The following is a 22,558-nucleotide window of genomic DNA, read 5'->3' on the forward strand; positions in this document are numbered from 1 at the left end:
CCACATGCCGCGAGCTGGTCGCAGCTGTCTGACAGGCGCAACACCAGTGACAGTACGACGCACGCGCACGAGCAGCGGTGGGAGGCACGCCTCTCCTCGCAGACAGACAGTCAGAACGCGGGGTTCCGTATTTGATGGGGAAGAATCGACCTAAAGGACGGTAAGCCATCATAATTAACTGTGTGTTTACAGTTACGCAGCATATATTCAAATACTGAAGGAGCTTAACTTATACCCCCTTATTTTGTACAGATATTTAAGACGAGGTTTAGCTAGTTGATAACAGAAATCTCCCCAACTCAACCTGAGTTGAATTGTGGTTGGCAACAGCGGTTAATGTAATGTTAGCTTGACACATTCATGTTACTTGGGTATTTACGAGTGTTAAACTTTAAATGGTTTCAAACAAATTAATTAATTAATTAATAAACTCCTTGACAAAAAAAATTGTCATCTTGCGCCACCTGTTGGATAAACTCTAGACATACATGTGATACTGGGCTGTATAAAGGCTGTATATCTAATGTTTGGCTTGGATTGCTCTTAAAATAAAGCAAGGTTTCCTTATGACCTTCATCACAGGCGATGGCCTCAATTAGCACATAACCCAGAGTCTTATTTTTCCTTTTCAGATTGTTAAGATTTTTGGGGCACGAAAACACTAGCGCTACACTAGCACCATCGAACTCTTTAGCTGCTATTCTAGTCCTATATGGAGCCACCATAGAGTTGAAAGTATCCAGAATTTCTAAACAATTATCATAGGAAACAATTTTGTGATATCTTAAGTACAACTTGAAAATCTACCCTTAACTGCAAATGACTACTTCAAATTTTTTTAAAATGAAACGCAGCTTTTTTGCCAATTGGCAGTTGAAAAATTTATCCTAACTGGAGAAATGTATTGTTGCACTCCTGACCGCTTGGTGTATTTAATAATGTACTGTTAAACCACACAAATGTTGTGTGTTGACAACACCTCACATTGCTGCTATCTGTCACTCTTAATAAAGAGTATAATCCTTTAACCCACACAGCGCAGTTTAACAGTGGATGTCTTCTACTAAAGATATAGTGGTTTCCACTCTTAAGTCCCATTGAACCCAAGTCATGCAGTTATTGTAAAATGTAACACAAAAAGTATGCAATAAGTAGAGTGACAGAATCTGTTTATTATAAAGCAGGAACATCCACACCTGGTTTATTGCCATACTGTTAAGTACCATTGCTGTTAAAAAAACACACACAACAAAATACAGTTTACTTTAATACAGAATCCAAATTTGTCAGTGGAACATTGCCTGTGTGAAACTGGGGAATGACCCATGATCTGCAGCATTGTGCAGCAGTGCCCCCTGCGTCTGAATGTACTTTTAGTATTGTGTTAGTAACATCTGTGCTTTACCTACCATGACAAGTCCATGACAAATCAAATGTTTACTGTGAAAAAGATAGACCTTTATCACAAAAGATAATTTGACTTATCATTGCGGAAAACTTAGTTGAAACTAGCAACAGTAACAATGGCTTCGTTCCATTCGGGTGTTCTTGTAGCCAGACCACCTAGTGAGCAGGAGCAATACCAAAACCTAGAAACTGGGTCACCTAAGAGGAATGCAGCCTATATTAATGTTGATTACTACACCTGTGGTATCCCTGCTATCACTTGTCAACATCATCACCATTTCAAAATACTGGGGACTAGTAGCTGACAGAGCTCAACCACACAGGTATTTCCAGTTGTTGGTGTTGATTGGAGGTTGATGTTGAGTGGAGCAGGTCTGGGGGATTGCTGAGGTCACAAAACTCGTTATACTCCATTAGGGTGTTGGCTGTCCCAATCTTAAAGGCACGACAAAAAAAACATCAAAAAGAGGTCTATGAAGTACAGGCCAAGGTCATTCCCATGGAACCACAGTTCTTGCTGACTACTGCAGGAACCCCAGTTCAGTTCCCATTAGCAGTACCTGAAGTTTGGCTGTGCATTGCTATGTCTTTTTTGGCAGTACTGGTACTAGTGACTTGCTATGAGTAACTTCTAAGTGGCCTGTCCAAAGAGAGGAGGGATCCTAGAGGTAGCAAGAACCCTCTCAGTGAAGGTCGTTGCTGTCAGGACTTAGTAGGACTTGGCACACCTACAGGGGAAGGGGTACAGTAATTGTCATGGTAATGTACATGCTGCGTGGCTTGATGGAATCAGAGGAACAGAATCATTCATCTGATTAGTAACACCTGTGGTTTTCCTGCTTATGACAAGCCACAACACCTGCAGTTTAGACTGCAGGTCTCCATTGGACATTAAAGAAAAACGAGATAAATAAAAAGGTCACCAGTTTCACTTGTGGCTAATTAGACCAAGCTCTTACATTGACAGTTTGTTATGGCAGTTGCTAAATGTGTCCACACATATGAACACCTGTACAATAATATTATAGTACAGTACACATCCTGCAAAAATATCAAATTTGTGAAACATGTTGTTGCTGTGTTTTAAAAGTGTTTAACATTTAAGCTCCAGAAAAGTGGTTTTGTCCCAGGGCCTTTATATTGCATTGCATGTGCTTTTATTGCATCCACAACCTGTATCTGACTGTGGGAACTGAATTTCACCTTTTGCACAACTGAATCTGCTGTGATGTTTTCATTCACTGCATAATTATTTGTTTGTATTTGATTGTACAGGTGTTCATAATATTGTGTACATGCACTGTATAGCTGAACAACTTAAGTACATGGTGTACTGGTCCCTGAAAAATGCTATGATGCTATTTACTGCATCATGTCCTCCTATTGGTTCATCTGCTGTCCTCATATAACCTTTACTATACATACAGTTGGAATATATTCACACCCCTTAATTTCTTTTACATTTTGTTATGTTGCAATCGTATGCTGACATAAAAAAAAATTTGCCTGATCAATTTACACTCAGTACCTCATAATGACAAAGTGAAAGCTGAATTATAGAAGTTTTTGCAGATTTAAATAAAGTAAAAACCGTAATATCACATTGACAGAAGTATTCAAATCCTTTACGATGACACTTGAAAACTTCCTTGAGGAAGTTTCTACACAGGATCTCTGGAGCTCAGCCAGAGTCACCATGGGGTTCTTGGTCACCTCTCTTACCAAGGCCCTTCTCCCCTGATTACTCAGTTTGGCCAGGCAGCCAGAAGAGTCCTGGTTGTTCCAAACTTGTTCCATTTAAGAATAATGGAGGCCACTGTGCTCTTGGGAACATTCAATGCAGCAGGATTTTTTGTAGCCTTTCCCAGATCTCTGCCTCAACTCAACCCTTTCTCTGAGCTCTGCAGGCAGCTCCTTCCACTTCATGGCTTGGTTTTTGCTCTGATATGCATTGTGAGACCATATATAAACAGGTGTGTGCCTTTCTCAATCATTTTCAATCAACTGAATTTACCACAGGTGTGCTCCAATCAAGGTGTAGAAACATCTCAAAGATAATAGAGGAGTGGGAGGCACCTGAGCTAAATTTCAAGTGTTATAGCATAGTGTCTGAATACTTATATCAATGTGATATTACAGTTTTTACTTTTTAATAAATTTGAGAAAAAAAAGATAAAATCTAAAATTCTGTTTTCACTTTGTCAATATGGGCCATTGAGTGTCGATCGATGAGGGAAGTAATTTTTAATTTAGCATAAGGCTGCAATTTAAGAACATGTGATATACCTCTGAATGCACTGTAGCATAAGAGACCTCAGGGGGGCACTGTTTCTACCATGACGTGTTTTGTAGGTCAGTGAGAGGAAAGAATTGTGACGTACCAAAAGGGGCGGGCGGTGTGGCGGTGTATACAAGTCTGTGCTCCCATTCATGCAGAGTATATAGCAGTCCTCGCCCACAGCTAAACTGTGCTACTTCCACGTCAAAACACGAAGCTCTGCTCTCTCAGACTAATAGAAAGGGCCGGTGAGTAAAAAAATCTCCCTTTTCACTGTGTGCCAGTCGGTGTTGACGCTCTCTGCAGTTTTCGAAGTAGCCGTGCAAATATGGCTGCAGGGCTTTTGGGGGAAAAAAAGACATCGACAAGTTAAACAGAGCCCTGTGAAAGCTTTTGTTATTTCTATGCAGTTGACGTAAATGTCAGTATGTTGCATTTCCTTGTCGGCGCAGTGCGTAGAGCTGTGGGGTGTTTACATGACGTACAGGAGATTTTCTTAGCTCCGCTTTGACTCAACTGGGCGGATTGTGAGCTTATTTGGCTCGTAACAGTCAGAAATCAAGTTTACAGACAAATCTTTGACTTGTGAAAATGAGACCTAAATCTTAGCCCATTGCACTCACAGCTGTTCTCCTAATTTTTAAAAGCAAATTGTGAAAATATATGTTGAAGAGGCCCCCTGAATATCTGCGTGAAACATTTCATTATGACTTAACAGTTTTGTATTTAGATAGCATGTTGTACGACCCAGGTGGTCTTCATGTTCATAAGACGAATGTAGGCAAAAGTCCAAGTAAAGGTCATTCATTGACAATCACCTGGTAATACACAGGCACTTCTATTAGTAAGTAATAATACAGTATAGTGTGTCTGTGCCCGGCAGTGGCCTGTGATGTGTAATAGTAGCAAAAGAGGAATTTAGTAAAGGTATATATGTCTGCAAATGTCACCTGCCAGTGAAGGTCAGTAAAAGCTGGTCTGTCATGGTGTCCTTTTTGTAAGAGGTTTTATAGAGGTAGAATTAACACGCTGTTTAATTACATGTGGCTGAGAACCCTGGTTATTTTGATAAATAAATAGAATATAGTTTATTGACAACAGTGGGGGGTGCACACTACTGACATAATTTCACACAGACCACGTGGGCGGGATACTTGATATAGTAGCAGACAAATGTAACCTACTTTTTGCCGGGGGTATTTGTTGGTAGTGATGTTGTGCATTATGTTGAGGTGTTTAGTAATGACAACTGTTAGAAAGTTTAATGAGATGGATGATATGGCCTTTACGGTCTGAGTCAGTGCAGATACACAACAGGGGGGTTGCCGTGATTATTAATTAACGCTAGACAGCGTTTTGCATCTGCTTTGAAATATAGAAATTGGACAAACGCCGATTATACAATGTCCAAGACAAAAGCTGTGTTTTGCGTGGCTTTGTTGTAACCACAATGTGTTATAGTTTCTGGCATAGGAGGATTTGTGAGTACACTACGTTGCCAGTTTTACACGGTATCTAAGCGGCGGAGCGCTGCGACCTTTCCCCTAGTTTCTGCAGCACAGGGTAGATCATGTGATGTTGGAAAGTAGCTGGGGGAAGGGACTGGCTGCTGAAACACCGATCTGTGGATGCTGCTCCTTCTGAGGACTGAAAAGGTAGAAACGACGTGTCCTGCTTTCAGAGTGTTTTAAATGAATGAAATAACCCTGAAAAGAAAGCATTGCCTCCTAGAAACGTAGCAGAGGTTTGCAGGAGAAATTAGGTAAACGTTGTAGCCAGGAAAACCTAATACCACCAAGCCTTAGCATGAAGTACCATACATTAACGTAACCCTGAGAACGCATATAATCAGCGGTCAGTGTAAGACTTTACCTGTCGTTTTAGACAGTTTATTCTTATGTTATAAAAAAAATATGTTGTATATGCATTTATATTTCCGACAGCAATTGAAGGCAACTGGAAAACGGTATTGTCTCTCAACGCCACATCCACAGTTTCATCATACAGCTTTCAGTTTGTAATAAATCAAAAAGGATCAGCATAGAAATATTATTGTTGTTTGCAATCTGCCATAATATCATCTAAAGTGGCACAGTATATTTAATGGATTTAATTTATAGGTGCATAAGAAATAGCCTAATTAAATCTTAAGTGTCTTACATGTATAGCCAAGACCTAAGCAATTTTACTGAGCCCCTTCTGCACAACCTGTTAATACAAAAGAAATACCAATCATATCTTGATATTAACTAACCGTATTTATTGCGTACTGAATATATGACAGACAAGAAATCTGCAGTCTTAGATGCTGGTTAAGGTAAGCACTGACAAGACCCACTTACCGAAATCCTTAAGTCCCTTTTGAGCACCCTCCATTGAGAAGTCTTTTTATTAAGAAGTGTTCCACTACTGAAGGAGGGGGAAAGATATCAGTATAAAGAATAAGCATGGTCATGCTGTCCCTGCTTGGTTAAACTCAGTTCCCACTGGGCTTTCCTTTATCTCCACACTCTTGTTTTCTTTTAAGTCCCTTCCAATATCAAATTGAAAATTATTAATTAAAAAAATGTCACCATGACATTGTTTAAACATGTAATAGCTCACTTAAGGTTTACAAATTCAAGATAAAAAGAGCCTCTAGTTATAGTTTGCATAATGTTAGTTCCCTTGTAGTAAAAGATAAGATGCCACACCTGCCTAACCAGTTCAGAGATGGGTAACAGTGGCACAACAGTCACCTCCCAGTGCATCTCCTTTGGTGTCAGCTTGCAGGAACCAGCTTAGTTGATATAGTAGCTGAATACAAAACATGCACATAAAGCTGGATTATGCAGGATATGCCTTTATTCACAATATTACCCCCCCCCCCCTTCCAAAAAAAAAAGACATGCAGCTTTTTGTGAACGTTAAATGTTGGCTGTTAATTATCACTATTACTAAGCTTGCTTGACACAGGAAAACAGCAGAAATGTAGTCAGTTTGGTGCTTTGGTTATTTTTTGTACTTAAGGTATCTGATCTTATTTTTTATAAATAAGTTTCAATGCTATCTCACATGATAGCTTTTTAAGAAGGACACACAGCAGATAGTTGTCTGAGACATAGTGAAATCATTGTGCTACAGTTATGCGCTTGACTGTTCTTCACTGACGACACAATTGAGGTGTTACACAGAATCAACACCGAGTTAAGTGGCAAACAAGACCAATAGCAGAAAATGTGTCCAATGATACAGAAAATCAAACATGTAGTGTTTAGGCCTGTTTTGAGCCACAATAACCAATAAAGGAGACTCTTCTAAAAAGGGAAATGTTGATCATAGTAACTCAAAAGAGCAAAAGATCATTTTTCCAAGTTTTAGTTCTGTAGTAATTGTGTCTCTGAACTCATATACTGTGCTTTTGAGTAAGCATGTTCTTATCCATCCTCAGCTTTAACTCTATCCCAGTATTGCTTTCAAACCAAGTAAGAATAATTTTCCCACTCAGTGGCTGTTACCCTACAAAGAGCTTAAACTGATTAAATCTTGGAAATCAGGTAACCTGCAGTGTTGTCGAGGAATAAGGAGTACTGATTACAAGGAACTCTGACAGGAACTGGTCAGCGTGAAAGATTGTTCTGATCATTTCCTTACAACAATTATTTACATCTTCATCCATGTATCAGGACGTGTTGATTGTACATTGTTTTTCTGGTGCGCTCATCATTCTTGAGGTCAGTACCAATGTGACCACAACTTTGTGATGAATGTACGAGAGGGAAATGATGGGCATGAACATAAAGTGAGAAAAGATTGTAGGAACAGTTATTAAAATGTGTTTTTCACATACACCTTTTATCTTTGATATAAACTCTTTTCAATCTTACATTTAAGTAACTTAACTATCTTGCACTTTCCTCTCACTCAGTGACCCTGTGCAGTAGTAGCCACCATGGCAGAAGCTCACCAGGCGGTGGCCTTTCAGTTCACCGTCACCCCTGATGGCATCGACCTACAGCTGTGCCATGAGGCTCTACGCCAGATCTACCTCTCTGGCCTCCACTCCTGGAAGAAAAGGTTCATTCGCTTCAAGGTGAGAGGTGTTTGAAGTATGGGAGAACAAAGTTCAGAGGGTTTATGTAAAGGGGAAATTTTGTTTATCTTTGACTGAGTTGCTGTGACTCTGCTTCTGTTTATTTCTCTTCTCAGTAAATATTCAGTTAATAAGCAGCATCATAAGGGGCCCCAGCAGCACTATGTTTTTATTTACTGATTGCTATCCTGCTGTAAGTCTGTTTGCTGGGTTACATTAACTCAATCACACTAGAAGGTCACCCACTCTCACACAAACAGCCAGCAGTGACGGTAACCTTCCTGTCTGTTCTTTGTGTCCTAACCTTTGGCCTAGATGTCTCTTTACACACAGTCATATTGAGTCATTCAAATCCAAAGCCTTCTAGCATTTTCACACATTCATCTTCCATTCTTTGTTTAGATGTCGGTAATTAATGATAGATCACATTTATTAACAGGAGAACACTATAGTATGAAATGTTATGAAGTGGGTGATTTTTATAAATTACAGGCAAATATATTCTTTGCTCTTTCTGACCTTGATGACCTTTGTAACCCTCCGTTTGGTTGACTCTCCACAGAATGGGGTAATGACTGGTGTGTACCCGGGCAGCCCTGGTGGGTTCATGGTAGTGGTTGTGTCCTACATGTCCTACAATAAATATAATCAACTGGATCCTTCTCTGGGGTTGATTGCCAAGCTGGGCCAACACATACCTATTAGGTAAGGCCACCGGTATCTTGACGTGTTTCCTAGCATGACACGGTGTTTGTTTTGAGGTGTTTTTCCATTACTGGCAATATGGAGCATATAATAACTATATTGGAGCTACAATATGGAGTAATATGAAATATTGATTTGCTAGGTTCTGTAGTATGAATTTAGCTAGAAAAGATAATAGATATGGAAGAAACTGTGATAAAAGATCCAACGTGAAAGTGCCACATATTCAGAAGCAATGACACTGGAATTTCTTTTTACTACATCTATGCAATTAAGCACATGCCTCAGGTATTTACGAGAAAACGTGTAGGCGTGTTTCTCCAGCACCTCCATCAGTAGCAGCTCTTGGTTTAGTTATAGACTGTGAAGTGAAAGTGTTGATCTCATTCCAAAATCACAATTTGTTCTTCGTTCTGTCCACCACACCTCATCTTCATGTTTGCTAACAATATTGATCTTGTTTAGTTATTGTGCAAACATTTCCTGTCCATATAAAACTTTAATGCCTCTCTTATCAATAATGCTGGGGATTTACCCTCAAATGAAGGACGTTATTTATAACAGTGTTGTTAAGGTTGGTATTCTCAGAAATATCTAAAATTTTTCACAAGTACATGTGTTTAGTGAGAGCACCTGTTGGTGTTACATTGTTTCAAACACTAAAATAACAGATTAAAGCTTATTTTTTTCATTTTCTCAAATGTATCATCAATGACACTGGCTACACTGAGTAATACACGTGTAGTATTATATATTTATTATTATATTATTATTATTATTATTGTGTGTCTGTGTGTGTGTGTGTGTGTGTGTGTGTGTGTGTGTGTGTGTGTGTGTGTGTGTGTGTGTGTATTTTAGTCCTATCAAGATAAATGATATGCATTGTTTATCAGTCATGGTTTAATGTGACTTTGTTGACTTTGGACTGAGCTATGTCTGGCAACTGCTACATGAGATTTATTGTCCAGTGTTGCTGTTGTTTTGTTGTAGCGCACAGTCTTTTGGATTGCTCAATAGGTCAGACTTGAAAGTTAAATAGCCGGTGTTATTACCTTTAATATAGCCACCATATCATCTAATTGTTCTTTCCATCTAAGATAGAAAATGAATTTGCTACAATAGTAATTAATTCTTTACAGACCCACTTTTAAGTCTCGCTCATTATAACAGCGTGATTCTTAAGCAGGAAAGAATAATCTCTCATACTTTATATGGTTCCACTGTGCAGTTAAATAAGAAACGCTTGATTTGCTACAGATTGTCTCACCCTCTTTGTTTCCCCTTCTCTGTCCACAGCCGATATATGTCCACAGACAGCCAGAGGATAGTTGGAGGAGTGTTGGTGGGCACGGGCCTGTGGGTCACCATAATCATGATAATGAGGAATGTCCTAAAGTGCCTGTTGTCGTGGCATGGCTGGATGTATGCACGCCATGGCTCTGTGTCCTGGTCTACTCGTCTGTGGATGGTGAGCCAATGAATGCGTTCCTCTGTTCAAATTACTTTATTAAATTTAACTAAATTTTGTCTCTGTCCCTGCGTATGGAAGACATTGTCATGACTTGTTAGACCCAGATGTACGATGAACATTTATTAAGCTCATGGCTACAATATTTATACTACATTTGTATAAACTCTGTATATTATTATACACTTGTGCATTTGTTTCACTTGTGAAATGATTTGGAGTGATGTCCACCATGCATTGCTTCAAGATATTAATTTCCTCTTGATGTAGGTTAACAATACCCAGTTACAATGCAATTCTTATGTAAGGTGTATGACATGCCATGATTGCTACTTTGGTCCTTATAGTTTAACCCACTGGTTACGACGTATTTGACCTTTGGCTCATACCCTGCAGGTTTCCAAGAGAGACACACACCTTTCTTTACCTTCCTTTGCCCTCTCTCCTCTCCCTTATCTGTTCTTCTTGTCCAGTTATTAGTGAAGGTGTTCTCTGGCAGGAAGCCAATGCTCTACAGTTTCCAGAACTCCCTGCCGCGGCTTCCTGTTCCCACTGTCAAGGACACCTGCAGAAGGGTAATTTCCATCTGTCATGTCACTTCCTGTCTGATTGTTCATAATGGTCCTAGCTGTCAAACTACAACAAAACTTTCCATTTTGAAAAAAAATTGAGAAGACTTATCATTCTCTATTCTTTTTTTCTAATAACCAATTGAAATAAAAAGCCATTTAATACCAAATTGCCTCTGATGGCTGTTCAATTATTGTATGGGTGAATGTGGCAAGTATTGTAAAGTGCTGTGAGTGGTCGCTAAGACTAGAAAAGCGCTGTATAAGTGCAGTCCATTTCATTTACTATTGAACTGCTTGTAAATGCTTATCTCTGTCATGCAACAAAGGGCTCTCTTTGAGCAGTGAGGAAGTACTTACTTGAAACAATGAAATATCTAGTCACATCTCTGTAGATTCCTAAGACTCCTGGAAGATTTTCAAATCTGGCAATGTGAATAACCAGTTCAAACAAAAATCAGTGTAGGTTTTGATTTGTGTCAGTTCACTTTTCTTTGGGTCATTTTTGTTTTCCTTTGACTGTGTCCCCCAAGGCAGAACCACTAAACAAACCTCTGGCTGCCTGTCATTATCTGTCAGGGGAGAAAGAGTAGATGACTAGTTTTTCTGGCCTATCTCGCCTCTCCTTGTTTAAAACTCATCACCCTTGGCTTCACTCTTTGTTACTTTTCTTCTCTCCGTGTTAACAGTACCTGGATTCTGTGCGCCCACTGATGGATGATGAGCAGTATGAAAGGATGAAGGGCTTGACTAAAGACTTTGAGAAGAACCTGGGACCCAGGTTGCAGTGGTACCTCAAACTCAAGTCGTGGTGGGCCTCAAACTATGTGAGTCAAAAAGAATTCCACTCCCTTTCCCTCTTCTCCACTCTTTTGTTACAGTTTCACTGTCCTTGCTCTTGATTATGCATCAAACTGTCAGTAAAAGCAGTGTGTCTAATAATGTCACCCTCTGTTTCTTCCTCCCCTCCCTCTCTTTGTATTGCACAGGTCAGTGACTGGTGGGAAGAGTATATTTACCTCAGAGGCCGTGGGCCCATCATGGTCAACAGCAACTATTATGCCATGGTAAGATATCCGTACCTGAGTGTCTGTTTGCAGGCAATGGCACAGCCTTTTGTTTGAAGATGAAGCAATAAGCTTCTTCATGTAGGTTGTGATCGATTCTCTGAAGGTGTGTGTTTGTGTTTTCTTTTCCAGAGTAAGTTCCAAATGCTTTTGATATAGTTATGTGAGTGTGACCCTTTTTCAGCACTGTGATATAAAACTTTTAATTGAGAGTTATATACAATGGCTATTTTCCCCTTTAATTATTAACTGCTTATCTTTAATTTTGGACTAATTTTTCACTAGAACAACTGAGTGACCTGTCACCTCCACGCACCACCATGTTTAAACTGGCATCTGTTTGACATACCACACTGTTGGTGATGTGGAGTAACATGAGCACTTAAAGTACAGCTTTAAGTTAAATGACAGCTGTACCAAACGCCAAACTTAGACAGAGCAACAAATTGTATGAGTAAATATTGAAAAATAACTGTATCTGTATCTTGGAAGTACAGTTGTAGCTTCTTCCTTTACCTGAACTTGAAACCTGAAAAATGTAATCTTTGATGTGACTGAATACATTGTCTTGCATTCATTTAGTAATATAGAGAATTTGTTGAAAAAGCCCTTGGATTTTAAGTTTTATGGAGTACCACTATCTCATATGTGATAACTGTGCGCACATGGATAGTAAATGTTTTTCTATGTAAGGTAAGGATGCACTCTTAGTGGCATAAACCTTGTGTGTCTGTGTGTAGAAATATACACTATGCTAGTGTCTCAGGGGACATTATGCAGCTTTACAACCATAGTCTTAGAGTTTTCAGCATCTTGGCTGACAAAGCTGCATTACAATGTGTCTTTACTGAGTAGACAGCTTTCTCCAAATCTATGGACCCAGTGAACTTAACAGTACATGTAACAGGAAAACCCACAGCTCCCTCTACAGGTTTCTGCCTGAATGGCAAAAGACTGTAAACTGGACTGTTACTGCAGCAGTGCAGATATGAATCATTGCTTATCGAGCAATCACCACTATCAAAATGTCTGTTTTGCAGCATATTAAAACTACATCTCATATCACAGTCACACATCTGTCAAAGAAGGCAGACTTGGTATGGGGGTCAGTGGAAAAGCACTCAGCAAGTTTGAAATAGCAGGTCATGGTAGCTTCTGTATAATTGCATACAGCACTTGACCTAAATAACAAAGACTCTATGGATGGATCACTCAGTACTCACTGTTCTTCTGTTGTCATTTACAAGTCATTACTTATGCTGATGTGTTTTTAAGGACAGTGTAAGATGTGGGATGAAATGTGACTGATGATTTATTAATAATAAGCTCCTTTTCTCCAGGATTTCCTGTACGTGTTCCCCACCTCCATCCAGGCTGCCAGGGCAGGTAATGCCATCCATGCCATCATGCTCTACAGGAGAAAACTTGACAGAGCCCAGATCAAACCAGTGAGTACAGAGCTCTTCTTTTCCTCACCTGTTAAATAGTTTTGTTAAACCCAGGTTAATCTATAATCTTTGTTCAAACTGTGATACAAAAATACATTAGTGCATGTTTGATCATATCAATCCTATGTAAATGTTTAACTCGTTAATCATTTATTGATTTTTAGCTATTATCACAGTGTGTTTGTCTTTTAAGTTTACTTTAACAGCTGCTTATCTTTCACAACCTGTTCTTGTGTGCTTAAAGTAAGTTTGTCATCCACAATCTCAGCTGTGATGAGGCAGACAATTGTTGTTGCCCACAGCTCAATGTGTCTAACTCTGACTTTTGAATGAGCCCTGCACTGTGCTTCTTGCTTGTTTTGATCAAAGTACAGCTGTGATCACGAGCTCACAAGCATTTTCTGAGTGAAGCTTAGTGAATAAGGCTTAATGAATACTCGTGATTTCCCCGCAGCTCTTGTCAGTCCTTTTCCTTTACCAGTCTGCATGATGCTTAAGTGTAAATTATCTAAAACTTTTTTACCTTTGCACAGTACTGGTACACACCCTACAACATGTTGTGTAAACACACACTGACCTCTGACTGTATACATATATACAAACACCAATGCATGAGCTCCCTCTATTGCACACTTACATTCGGTTGTCTCTGTTACTGTTTTGTTCCTTCGCTATGTCGGATGCTGCGTTAGCTTTACTTGCTGGCGAACAAGGTTCCTCTGTGTTCGGCTCAGTGGGAGCGGATGTTTAACACCACCCGCATCCCTGGTTTGGAGACAGGTAAGAGGAGGGCACATCTCCGCCGTGCCCTCTGACCCCCTACCTTGTGACCCTAGCCACTTCTTTGGCAATAGCCATTGGAAACCCTGACTACTAGACTCATTCTCAACAGCACAACCCTGAAGAATTCTACCTTTCATTGGCTTTCATAGTGAATTTAGTGAAATATCCTGAAAATAGTTAGATTTTAGTTCAAATCCCACTGTTACATCAGGGTTTTGCTGGTGGCATTGAGCTAGCAGACCACTGGTTTCTGGACCCTGCTCATGTCTCCTTCTCTGGCAACCTTCTGGGGTCTCTCTTGCTCCTTAAGACTGCTTATCAGACCAATCCTCATCGCTCCCTCTCCACTTCATCCATGCTCCTGTCCCTGTATGTGTGTGTCTGATGCTGCTCTCTTGGGATTTTAGTGAATTAGTTTGTCATCTTTGTGTTTGACTCTCCCCTTTTGCTTTTCAGCTCATGCTCCTACACACTATTCCCATGTGCTCATCCCAATACGAACGTATGTTCAACACCAGTCGTGTCCCAGGTGTAGACACAGGTAGAGTCTTTAGCAGTGCTTCCTCCTCACACTACTCCTATTGTACTTCTCCTTGATACATTTTTTCTTTCTGTTTTGTAATTGGAAATGATATAAACTTAATAATGCATGTGTGATGGTCAATGCACATGTCAAAGACTAATTTGCATGTGACTGAAATCTAGTATTTGAGTTTGAGAAGGCGACAGCAGTGGTGTTAAGGTAAGACCTGGAAATGTCCAACAGTGCTGGGCTTTCCTGATAGTTTGATGTGTGTTCCATGGAGTTAGATACTGACATACAATAATAACTTTTACTTCTGGGGGATGCTCATAATAAATCAACTCTGAGAGGGCAGGCAGCTATACTGCTGAAGAAATTTCATGATATAAAGTGACTCAAAAAAGAACTTTGTTGAAAGTTGAAATTAGGAGCTCTTGTTCAGTCAAAGAACAACTGTGGATAGAATTTCTATTTTGTGACAACATAAATTATATCCTATAACCAAGACAAGGACCTGTTTGAGATGAAAGCCCAAATGCCTCAGGACTAAGACGTGGGGCTGTGATGTCATATAAATGTTTGACACAATGTGTACATTACTAAGACTTTAGGCTCTTGGGCTCTGACAGACTGTTTTTAAGACTGACATACTACCAGTAGAGCACAGAGGTGAATTCTAACTTTAAATAAATTGAATTGCATGAGAAAAGTAGTGAGGAATAGTGTCTTTGAAAAATCAAGTATCACTTTAAATTGTGTTGTTACAGTGATACAGAATTTAATATAATTCAAATGGTGTGATATGAGTTTGAAGTTATCTGACTGGTTTCAATAGTTTGTATTTGTAGGTTTTGGCAGACAAAAAGATTGGAGTTACTGATCCTAGTAATATAGACACAGAGCACCAGTGGAAAAGTGGCAGTTTTTCTTTTCATATTCACATTGCTGGAGGTGTATTCATGTGCTAGAGGAAGCACAATAGACTCAGTATTACCTGGATGTGAGGTGGTGGTTGTTCTTGGGGTTGTTCCTAGTGTAAGTATCCCCCACTATGTCCTTTCTGTAACAAGGGCACTGCCTGTTTGAACATTATGAGCGTCAACAAAACAATGTTATACATTTGTATCCGAGATGCAGACAATGTTTTTGAATTGGCTCCTCTTGGTTGTGCACAGTGCTGTTCAAACAGACATTGCCTCAATTCATTGTATTCAAAACCACTGCCCTGTTCCCAAATTACTTTTCTTTTTCATCTCACTTCCTGCACTTCCCATTTCAAGCTGCTTTAGTTTTTGATCTGGATAGCCCCCCCCCACCCCATCATATAATATCACTGTGAACTGAGTTGTTTTGTGCCCTTCAAATGAATATAACTTCAAAATAAACCCTAAAATAAGTATTTTTCTCACAACACAAATCTGGTATTTTGGATAACCCATCATTTCACCACTGGGACCAAGAACTGGTCACTAACACTTTTATTACTCCCAGAAATGAAATGCTGTGACATTCATACTCTATTTGAACTGCTGTCTTCCTTTACACACAGATCTTGGCAGCAATAAGATTTTAAAGTATAAGATGCACAGAGACACATGTACAAACACTTAAATCTACTCTCCCTGACACCACCAACAACACAACTCCAATTGTCTTTGTTTCTTTGTTTTCCTCATTCATCCCTCCTTTCCATTGGCCCCTCTCTCCCAGACACACTTCAGCACATGAATGAGAGCAAACACATAGCTGTGTACCACAAGGGCCGTTTCTACAAGGTGTGGATGTTTTATGACGGGCGCCTGCTGTTGCCACGGGAGATAGAGCAGCAGATGGAGAGGATCTTGTCAGACAAGTCGGAGCCCTTGCCAGCAGAGGAAAAACTAGCTGCACTTACTGCAGGGGACAGGTAGGTGGTATAACAGAGCAATCTGCAGCTGGTATTGACAGAATTTACATGTGTAATGCATAGTAACACAACAGACAGTGAAGAAATACTGTACATACATAGATGGAAATTTATTGCAATGATCTTTCAAGGTTTATTCAGTTAGGTAGTGATTTGCTTTCTGGAAAGCAGTTCTACAGTGTTAATTTACCCAAGATAACACAGTAATAGATTAATATGGCAGAGTTAGAACAGACTAAAACAAAACAGCAATTTTAGGCAGATATCAATATTTGACCTGGTGAGTTATCCATCAGTATTTTTCAATGTTTTAAAGATCAGATCAGAAATCAGTTTTTAAAATGTTATTATATTATAATATATTGTACCCAAGATATGTACGGCTCATTTAAAAAAATAAACACAGTGGACAGACTATATGATACAGTTTTTAAATGACCTCAGACATACAGTATCAATAATGCTGACATCTGCAATAAGCTAAATTCATATAGTTCCCATAATATCAGTCCAGATATGTGGGATTTTAGTTTTTGAAACTAGCAAAGGGTGTGGCAGTGACCACAGAAATGCAATGAAAGTACTGTACCTCCCTCCCACACATCACACTTTTCTCATACAGATGATGAGATACTTACACACAGGTTTGACTTTTGTAATACACTGATTCAGGTGTGCCTGAAATGACTGTAAAGTAGCAGAAAAGGTTCACACGCTTCCTGTTACCTATTCTTTAACATTCTGCAGGACCCCATGGGCAAAGGCACGTGAAACCTTCTTCGGCCGTGGTAAGAACAAGCAATCTCTGGACGCCATTGAGAAAGCGGCCTTCTTTGTAACCCTTGATGACACCGAGCAGCGCTACGAGGAAGACAATCCAGTCAAGTCTCTGGACAGTTATGCCAAGTCCCTGCTCCATGGAAAGTGCTATGACAGGTGGGACAGATAAACTTGATGTAATTTGTTGCTGATCAGCAAAGAGTGTCTGGCACATGTTAATTTATAAATAAACTAAGGGTGTTAATTATTTGTTTTTATTCAGGTGGTTTGACAAATCCTTTAACCTGATAGTGTTCAAGAACGGCACCATGGGGCTGAACGCAGAGCATTCCTGGGCAGATGCTCCAATCATTGGTCATTTGTGGGAGGTACGTCAGTTTAGTTTAAACATGCTTCTAATTATCACATTGTCACATAATTATTTTAGAATAAATGACCTCTCTTTTGGCATTATCATAAAGTCAGGTTTCCTTCTTTTACTTCCACAAGCTAAATTGGGGTTTTTTCCTGGCTCAAAATGAGGCCGAGGTGGTACCATCCTGATCATGTGCACACAGGCACGTGGATTTCAACTGGCTCAAGCAAGCACGTTTTACAAGCAAGAGTGAAGAGTTTAGTGAATCCTGAGTATTTTCCATAAGGACAATAATAAACTGTCACCTTGTGCATTTTTTACAATTTGGTTGATATTTTAAAGACTTATTTAAACAATTGAAAAATTTTATCCCCAAATGTCTTTGGGGAAGATGAATAAAAAGTATTAAGCATTAAAATCACCTGATTGTGATACAGCGCCACCAGGTTTGTGTAATGCCGCAATTGCAGTTACAAATTACAGACACTCACTGAGTGCAACACTTATAAAATAACCCATCAGAGTTTGTTGAGAGATGGAGGCAGCTGCCTCGTAATTCTCTTTGCAGGAAAGACCCTGTCTATCTAGAGCTGTCTAGAGCTTTTATTTTCTGATTGGCACAATATTTATACTTAAAGCACTTAAACCTTTTTGAAAGAAAAGTTAAAGAGCAATCAATCAATTTCTTGTCTACCATTTAATTGAGCTCATCATGTTAAAACTTGACTGTTTTGCAGCATGTGCTCTCCATGGACCCTATTAAGCTGGGATATACTGAGGAAGGTCACTGCTGTGGGGAGCCCCACCCCAACCTGCCAGGTCCTCAGAGGCTGCAGTGGGATCTTACTGCTGAGGTCAGACTGCTACAACATCTCTCATACTACAGGATTGCACCTGAGATTTTGATATTCACAAGTCTTGTCTTCCCTCTGCTGGTAGCTTGAACTATGTGCACCAGTGTTAATATTTTATTACTTAAATTTTAAGATGTATAGAAAAATAAGCCTGCAGGGTAGTGTATACTTGAAACGTGTGGAATTAAGTTATGTCAGTTTAAGTAATTATAGCTTAGTAGTAGTTAGTAAATAATAAGTTAATAGCTTTCTTAACACCGATGCAGAGTAATGAATATGTTTTCATCGATACTACATCCATTTTATCTAACATACCTCTCTGTTCCTTTCTCTAGTGCCAGGAAACCATCCAGAGCTCTCTGACATTAGCCAGGAATCTGGCAGATGATGTGGACTGTCACATTTTCCCCTTCACTAACTTTGGCAAGGGTCTGATTAAGAAGTGCCGCACCAGTCCCGATGCCTTCATCCAGATCGCTCTACAGCTGGCCCATTACAGGGTTAGTACACTCATCTCACTTGTTTGTGATTTATAAATTTAAGCATCTTATATTGCAGAAGATTACTGTTTTCATTAACTATTTTTGTTTGTTATGCAGATATTTATTATTAATATTAATATTATTATTGAGGATAAAATGTTATGCCAAAGCTTTGGGGAGAGCAGAAATGGAGAAAACCGATAAAGCACACTGCTCATAAATCCCAGCAGAGGGCAGTCACAACTTGACTGAATAACATACCCCAGAAGACTGTCAGACACTGTCAATAAATGATTTAATGAAAGCAGTGGTTTGATGCTGTATTTTCCTGGTCCTGTTTAGGTTATGGATTTGTAGATTAGATACTGCATTTCATTGTGCTTGTGTTATTTAGTCAATCCATTGTAAGTGTAAATGTAAGCCTCCTAAAAGTCACTGACTTTTTTTGTAATTATCAATCATCAAAGTCAATAATCTAATGTAAACTTACTTACTTCCTGTGGTGTCTCTTTTTTCTTGCCGACCCAAACTCTCTGTCAACAGGACAAAGGGAAGTTCTGCCTGACATACGAAGCCTCCATGACGCGTTTGTTCCGTGAGGGCCGAACAGAAACTGTGCGCTCCTGCACGATGGAAACATGTACCTTTGTTCGTTCCATGATCAGAGATGAGACAGTAAGGCTAAACAGTTGCAGTTGTTGTTAATCATGCAACTAGTACCTATCAATTGTTTGCCATGTTTCATTTTTGTCTCTTTCCTGTCCACTCAGAGAGAAGAGCGCCTCAAGTTGCTCAAACTAGCAGCAGAGAAGCATCAAAACATGTACCGCCTGGCTATGACGGGAGACGGCATTGATCGCCACCTTTTCTGTCTCTATGTGGTTTCCAAATATTTAGGAGAAGACTCAGCTTTTCTCAAAGAGGTATGAATTGTTGTTGGGAGATTTCTGCTAATAAAGTCGTCAAGTTGACGCTTGTCATATTGTCCATATGAATCCAGGGCCTTTCTTTTTATTTCTTTACAATAAGTGCCTTATGTCCGAGTGCATCAGCTCATTACCTCATACAGTGAGGAAAATTTGAGAGGTTTGCAGTACAAAGGATGGTTTCAAGGTTTGTGTCTAACCTTGGTCTAGACTTAAGGGGCCCTTTTTTTTAAAAACAAGTCAGGCTGAGTTAAGAAGTGGTAGCTGGTTAAAATAAATCTTGTGCACGACTCAATAATTGAAGAAATAACTACTGCAAATTTTTAAAGAGTCTTATTGATAGAAAATAAATTTTACATGGGCTTTCTTGGACTAGTGAATGAAATGTATGTTCCCTTTACGTTTAGGTGCTGTCCGAGCCATGGAGGCTGTCCACCAGTCAGACTCCTCTGCAGCAGGTTGAGCTGTTTGACCTGGTCAGATACCCAGAGTATGTGTCCTCTGGGGGTGGATTTGGTCCGGTGAGTTATCCATCAACTTTTAAACACAGAGTGAAGACTGAAAAACATAAACTTGTGCAGTCATGTCCCATATGGATCAGTCCATCTATCATAAATATGTGTCACTAAGGGTTAGCATGTTACAATAAGTATGTATCCATCCACCTGTTTTATGTACATCTTGATTTAGTAAATAAAACATCCAAATGTACATGTTATGTGTTCTTGTCAAACAACTCATCGCTCTTTTATTGTCCTCTTGTGTCCTAAGGTGGCTGATGATGGTTATGGTGTCTCTTACATCATTGTTGGTGAGAACCTCATCAACTTCCACATTTCCAGCAAACACTCAAGCCCAGAAACTGTAAGTTCACCAGTTTTTCACAAAATTTCCATTATTTTATGTCCATTATTTCACGAAGACAGTTTTTGAAATCTTGTTTCCTTCTTTTTGCTCCATCAGGACTCGCACCGTTTTGGTGCCAACATCAAACAGGCCATGCTGGATATTCTGGATCTCTTCCAGCTTGACAAGAAAGCCAAGTGATTGCCCTCTGCGTGGATGGAAAAACACAAGATGCTGTTTTTAGCAAAGCATATATTCTTCCTGAAGCTTGTACAGAATCAAATGTTGGATTTTGGGTTGTTTTAAGTTAATTGATGTTACAGATGTAAGGATGATTGAGAGGTATTTGGAAACATTACTGTCAATGTTTGTGAGGCATTTATGTGTACTGTATGTATAGGCAGGGTGAGGTTGTGGAGGTAATGGGTTCAGGTAGTGCGCAGATCAAAGTTTTTATTTACAGGACTGTACACACCTGTGCCTTAGTGACCCACTAATGTAAAAAGGGCAGAAAGGGAGGAGAAAATTAGTGCCGCTCTAGTCTAAGATCAAGTCTGTATTACCACAGTAAGAGACATTTCAGCTAAAGGATTGTTCAGTAGCATCATCGCATATTTGAATCACATTTTAAGTTAACAGATGGTGTAATATTTTTTTTACAAGCCTTCGTCCCAATTTTAGGAAAAAATCCTATAATATGTTTTTGTTGTTTCAAGTGTCTCCTCAGTTGCAGCACCTGAGTCAGGTGTAACCGGTCCAATCAGCACACTTCATGTAAAATATCATAAGAAATTGTGTGTTGTGTTGTGTCCATTAATTTCATATGGCTTAGTTTAAATACTGAATCTTGATTCTTTAGGGTGGACAGTTTGTATCCAGTAATATTATACCTGCTGAAGTTTGTAGGAGTAAATCTGTTGAGCTATGATTAAAAGAATTATAAATATTCACCGTTGATCTGGATCTGTGATTCTGGATACCAATACAAAAACAGAGAACTGTTGCTGCTGTCCAACCAATGGATCTCCATTGCCTTTCAGTCAAGTGCACAGCCAGTGTGTTTGTTCTTTTTAGCTGCTATGATTTTATGACATAGCGACAAAGGCAGAACATGTTTATGCGTGCGTGTTTGTTGTTTTCTTACTCAGGTTTTACTAACTTGGCCTAGTATTCTGTGCTGCTGGCTGCAGCATTGCAAGTGCTTATGTGTGCGTGTATATGTGCAACAGTAGAAGTTGAGATGCAGTACAATGTCATGTGACACTGCTGAGTCGGTGGGTACTAGAACATTAAGTTTGCTGTTGAAGTGAGCGATTGGCAGGACAGGGTGTGTGTCTGGGGTGAGTGTGACCCAGTGTGTAGCCGATGGGTGACATTTTTTTTTCCAGTTTCCTGTGTTTTGAAAGAGTGGGTTAACTGTACTTCAACCCTGTGGTGCACTCCATGACTGGCCCTTTAGTTCAAACTAACCAATTCCTAATAACCTTGGTAGCCTTTTGTCAGATCAAGACAAATTATAAACTTTTATCAGCAAACTGTCAAGTTGTTGTGGTGTTGCAGCTGTTGTTGCCTTGTTGCGATGTGGTGCAGATTCGCTCAGTGGGTTATTGTGTCTCTCCAGTACAGTAGGAAATCTTTGTTTCTCTTGGACTAATGCTTATGAAGGGCAAAGGGGCTGTTGTGTGTAGGAATGCATTTTTGTTATTATGTATAAGTTGTTAGTTCAACATATTATTTATTTTTTTCCCCCATGTTTTAACCTCTTTATTCACGCAAAAAACTGTTTGAGACTTGCGTATTTACCAGCTGAATGCGGCTAATGATAAGCACTAAGTTAAAGCTTTGCTGATATTAAGAAGTGAAACAGACAGAATGCTTCCTTATTTTTGACATGACAAATTTGTTATCACAGACTTTGCCAGTATGATGTAGTTGTATGACTTTTTATCTTGGTAGACCTCATGTTTACACTGCTGCATGGTTTTTGAAGATGAAGCTGTATATGTTTGCCTTTAATTTAAAGACATGTCAAAAGACAAGCAGCTGATATACCAAAACGAGTTTTAACAATAAAGTGAATGTCAAGACA

General features: G+C 39.4%; 1 protein-coding gene across 4 annotated transcripts; it reads left to right on the forward strand.

The window, feature by feature from the left end:
- Positions 1-74: 74 nt before the first annotated feature.
- cpt1ab (carnitine palmitoyltransferase 1Ab (liver)) lies at positions 75-22,558 on the forward strand. Of its 4 annotated transcripts, none has more exons than XM_056387417.1 (19): positions 75-160; positions 7,593-7,757; positions 8,320-8,462; positions 9,759-9,930; positions 10,404-10,505; positions 11,189-11,326; positions 11,489-11,566; positions 12,907-13,014; positions 13,707-13,794; positions 16,031-16,226; positions 16,974-17,162; positions 17,269-17,374; positions 18,099-18,215; positions 18,551-18,715; positions 19,241-19,372; positions 19,468-19,620; positions 20,031-20,144; positions 20,395-20,487; positions 20,587-22,558. In XM_056387417.1, exons 2-19 carry the CDS (start codon positions 7,617-7,619, stop codon positions 20,668-20,670), a joined length of 2,319 nt encoding a protein of 772 aa, XP_056243392.1. In that variant the 5' UTR covers positions 75-160; positions 7,593-7,616; the 3' UTR covers positions 20,671-22,558. The 4 variants fall into 4 exon arrangements, with proteins under 4 accessions (XP_056243392.1, XP_056243391.1, XP_056243390.1 ...); XM_056387416.1 differs by lacking the exon at positions 75-160 and adding an exon at positions 3,799-3,933; XM_056387415.1 differs by lacking the exon at positions 75-160 and adding an exon at positions 5,187-5,340.

This window comes from Seriola aureovittata, chromosome 10 (genome assembly GCF_021018895.1).
Source record: "Seriola aureovittata isolate HTS-2021-v1 ecotype China chromosome 10, ASM2101889v1, whole genome shotgun sequence".
NCBI classification, from domain to species: domain Eukaryota; kingdom Metazoa; phylum Chordata; class Actinopteri; order Carangiformes; family Carangidae; genus Seriola; species Seriola aureovittata.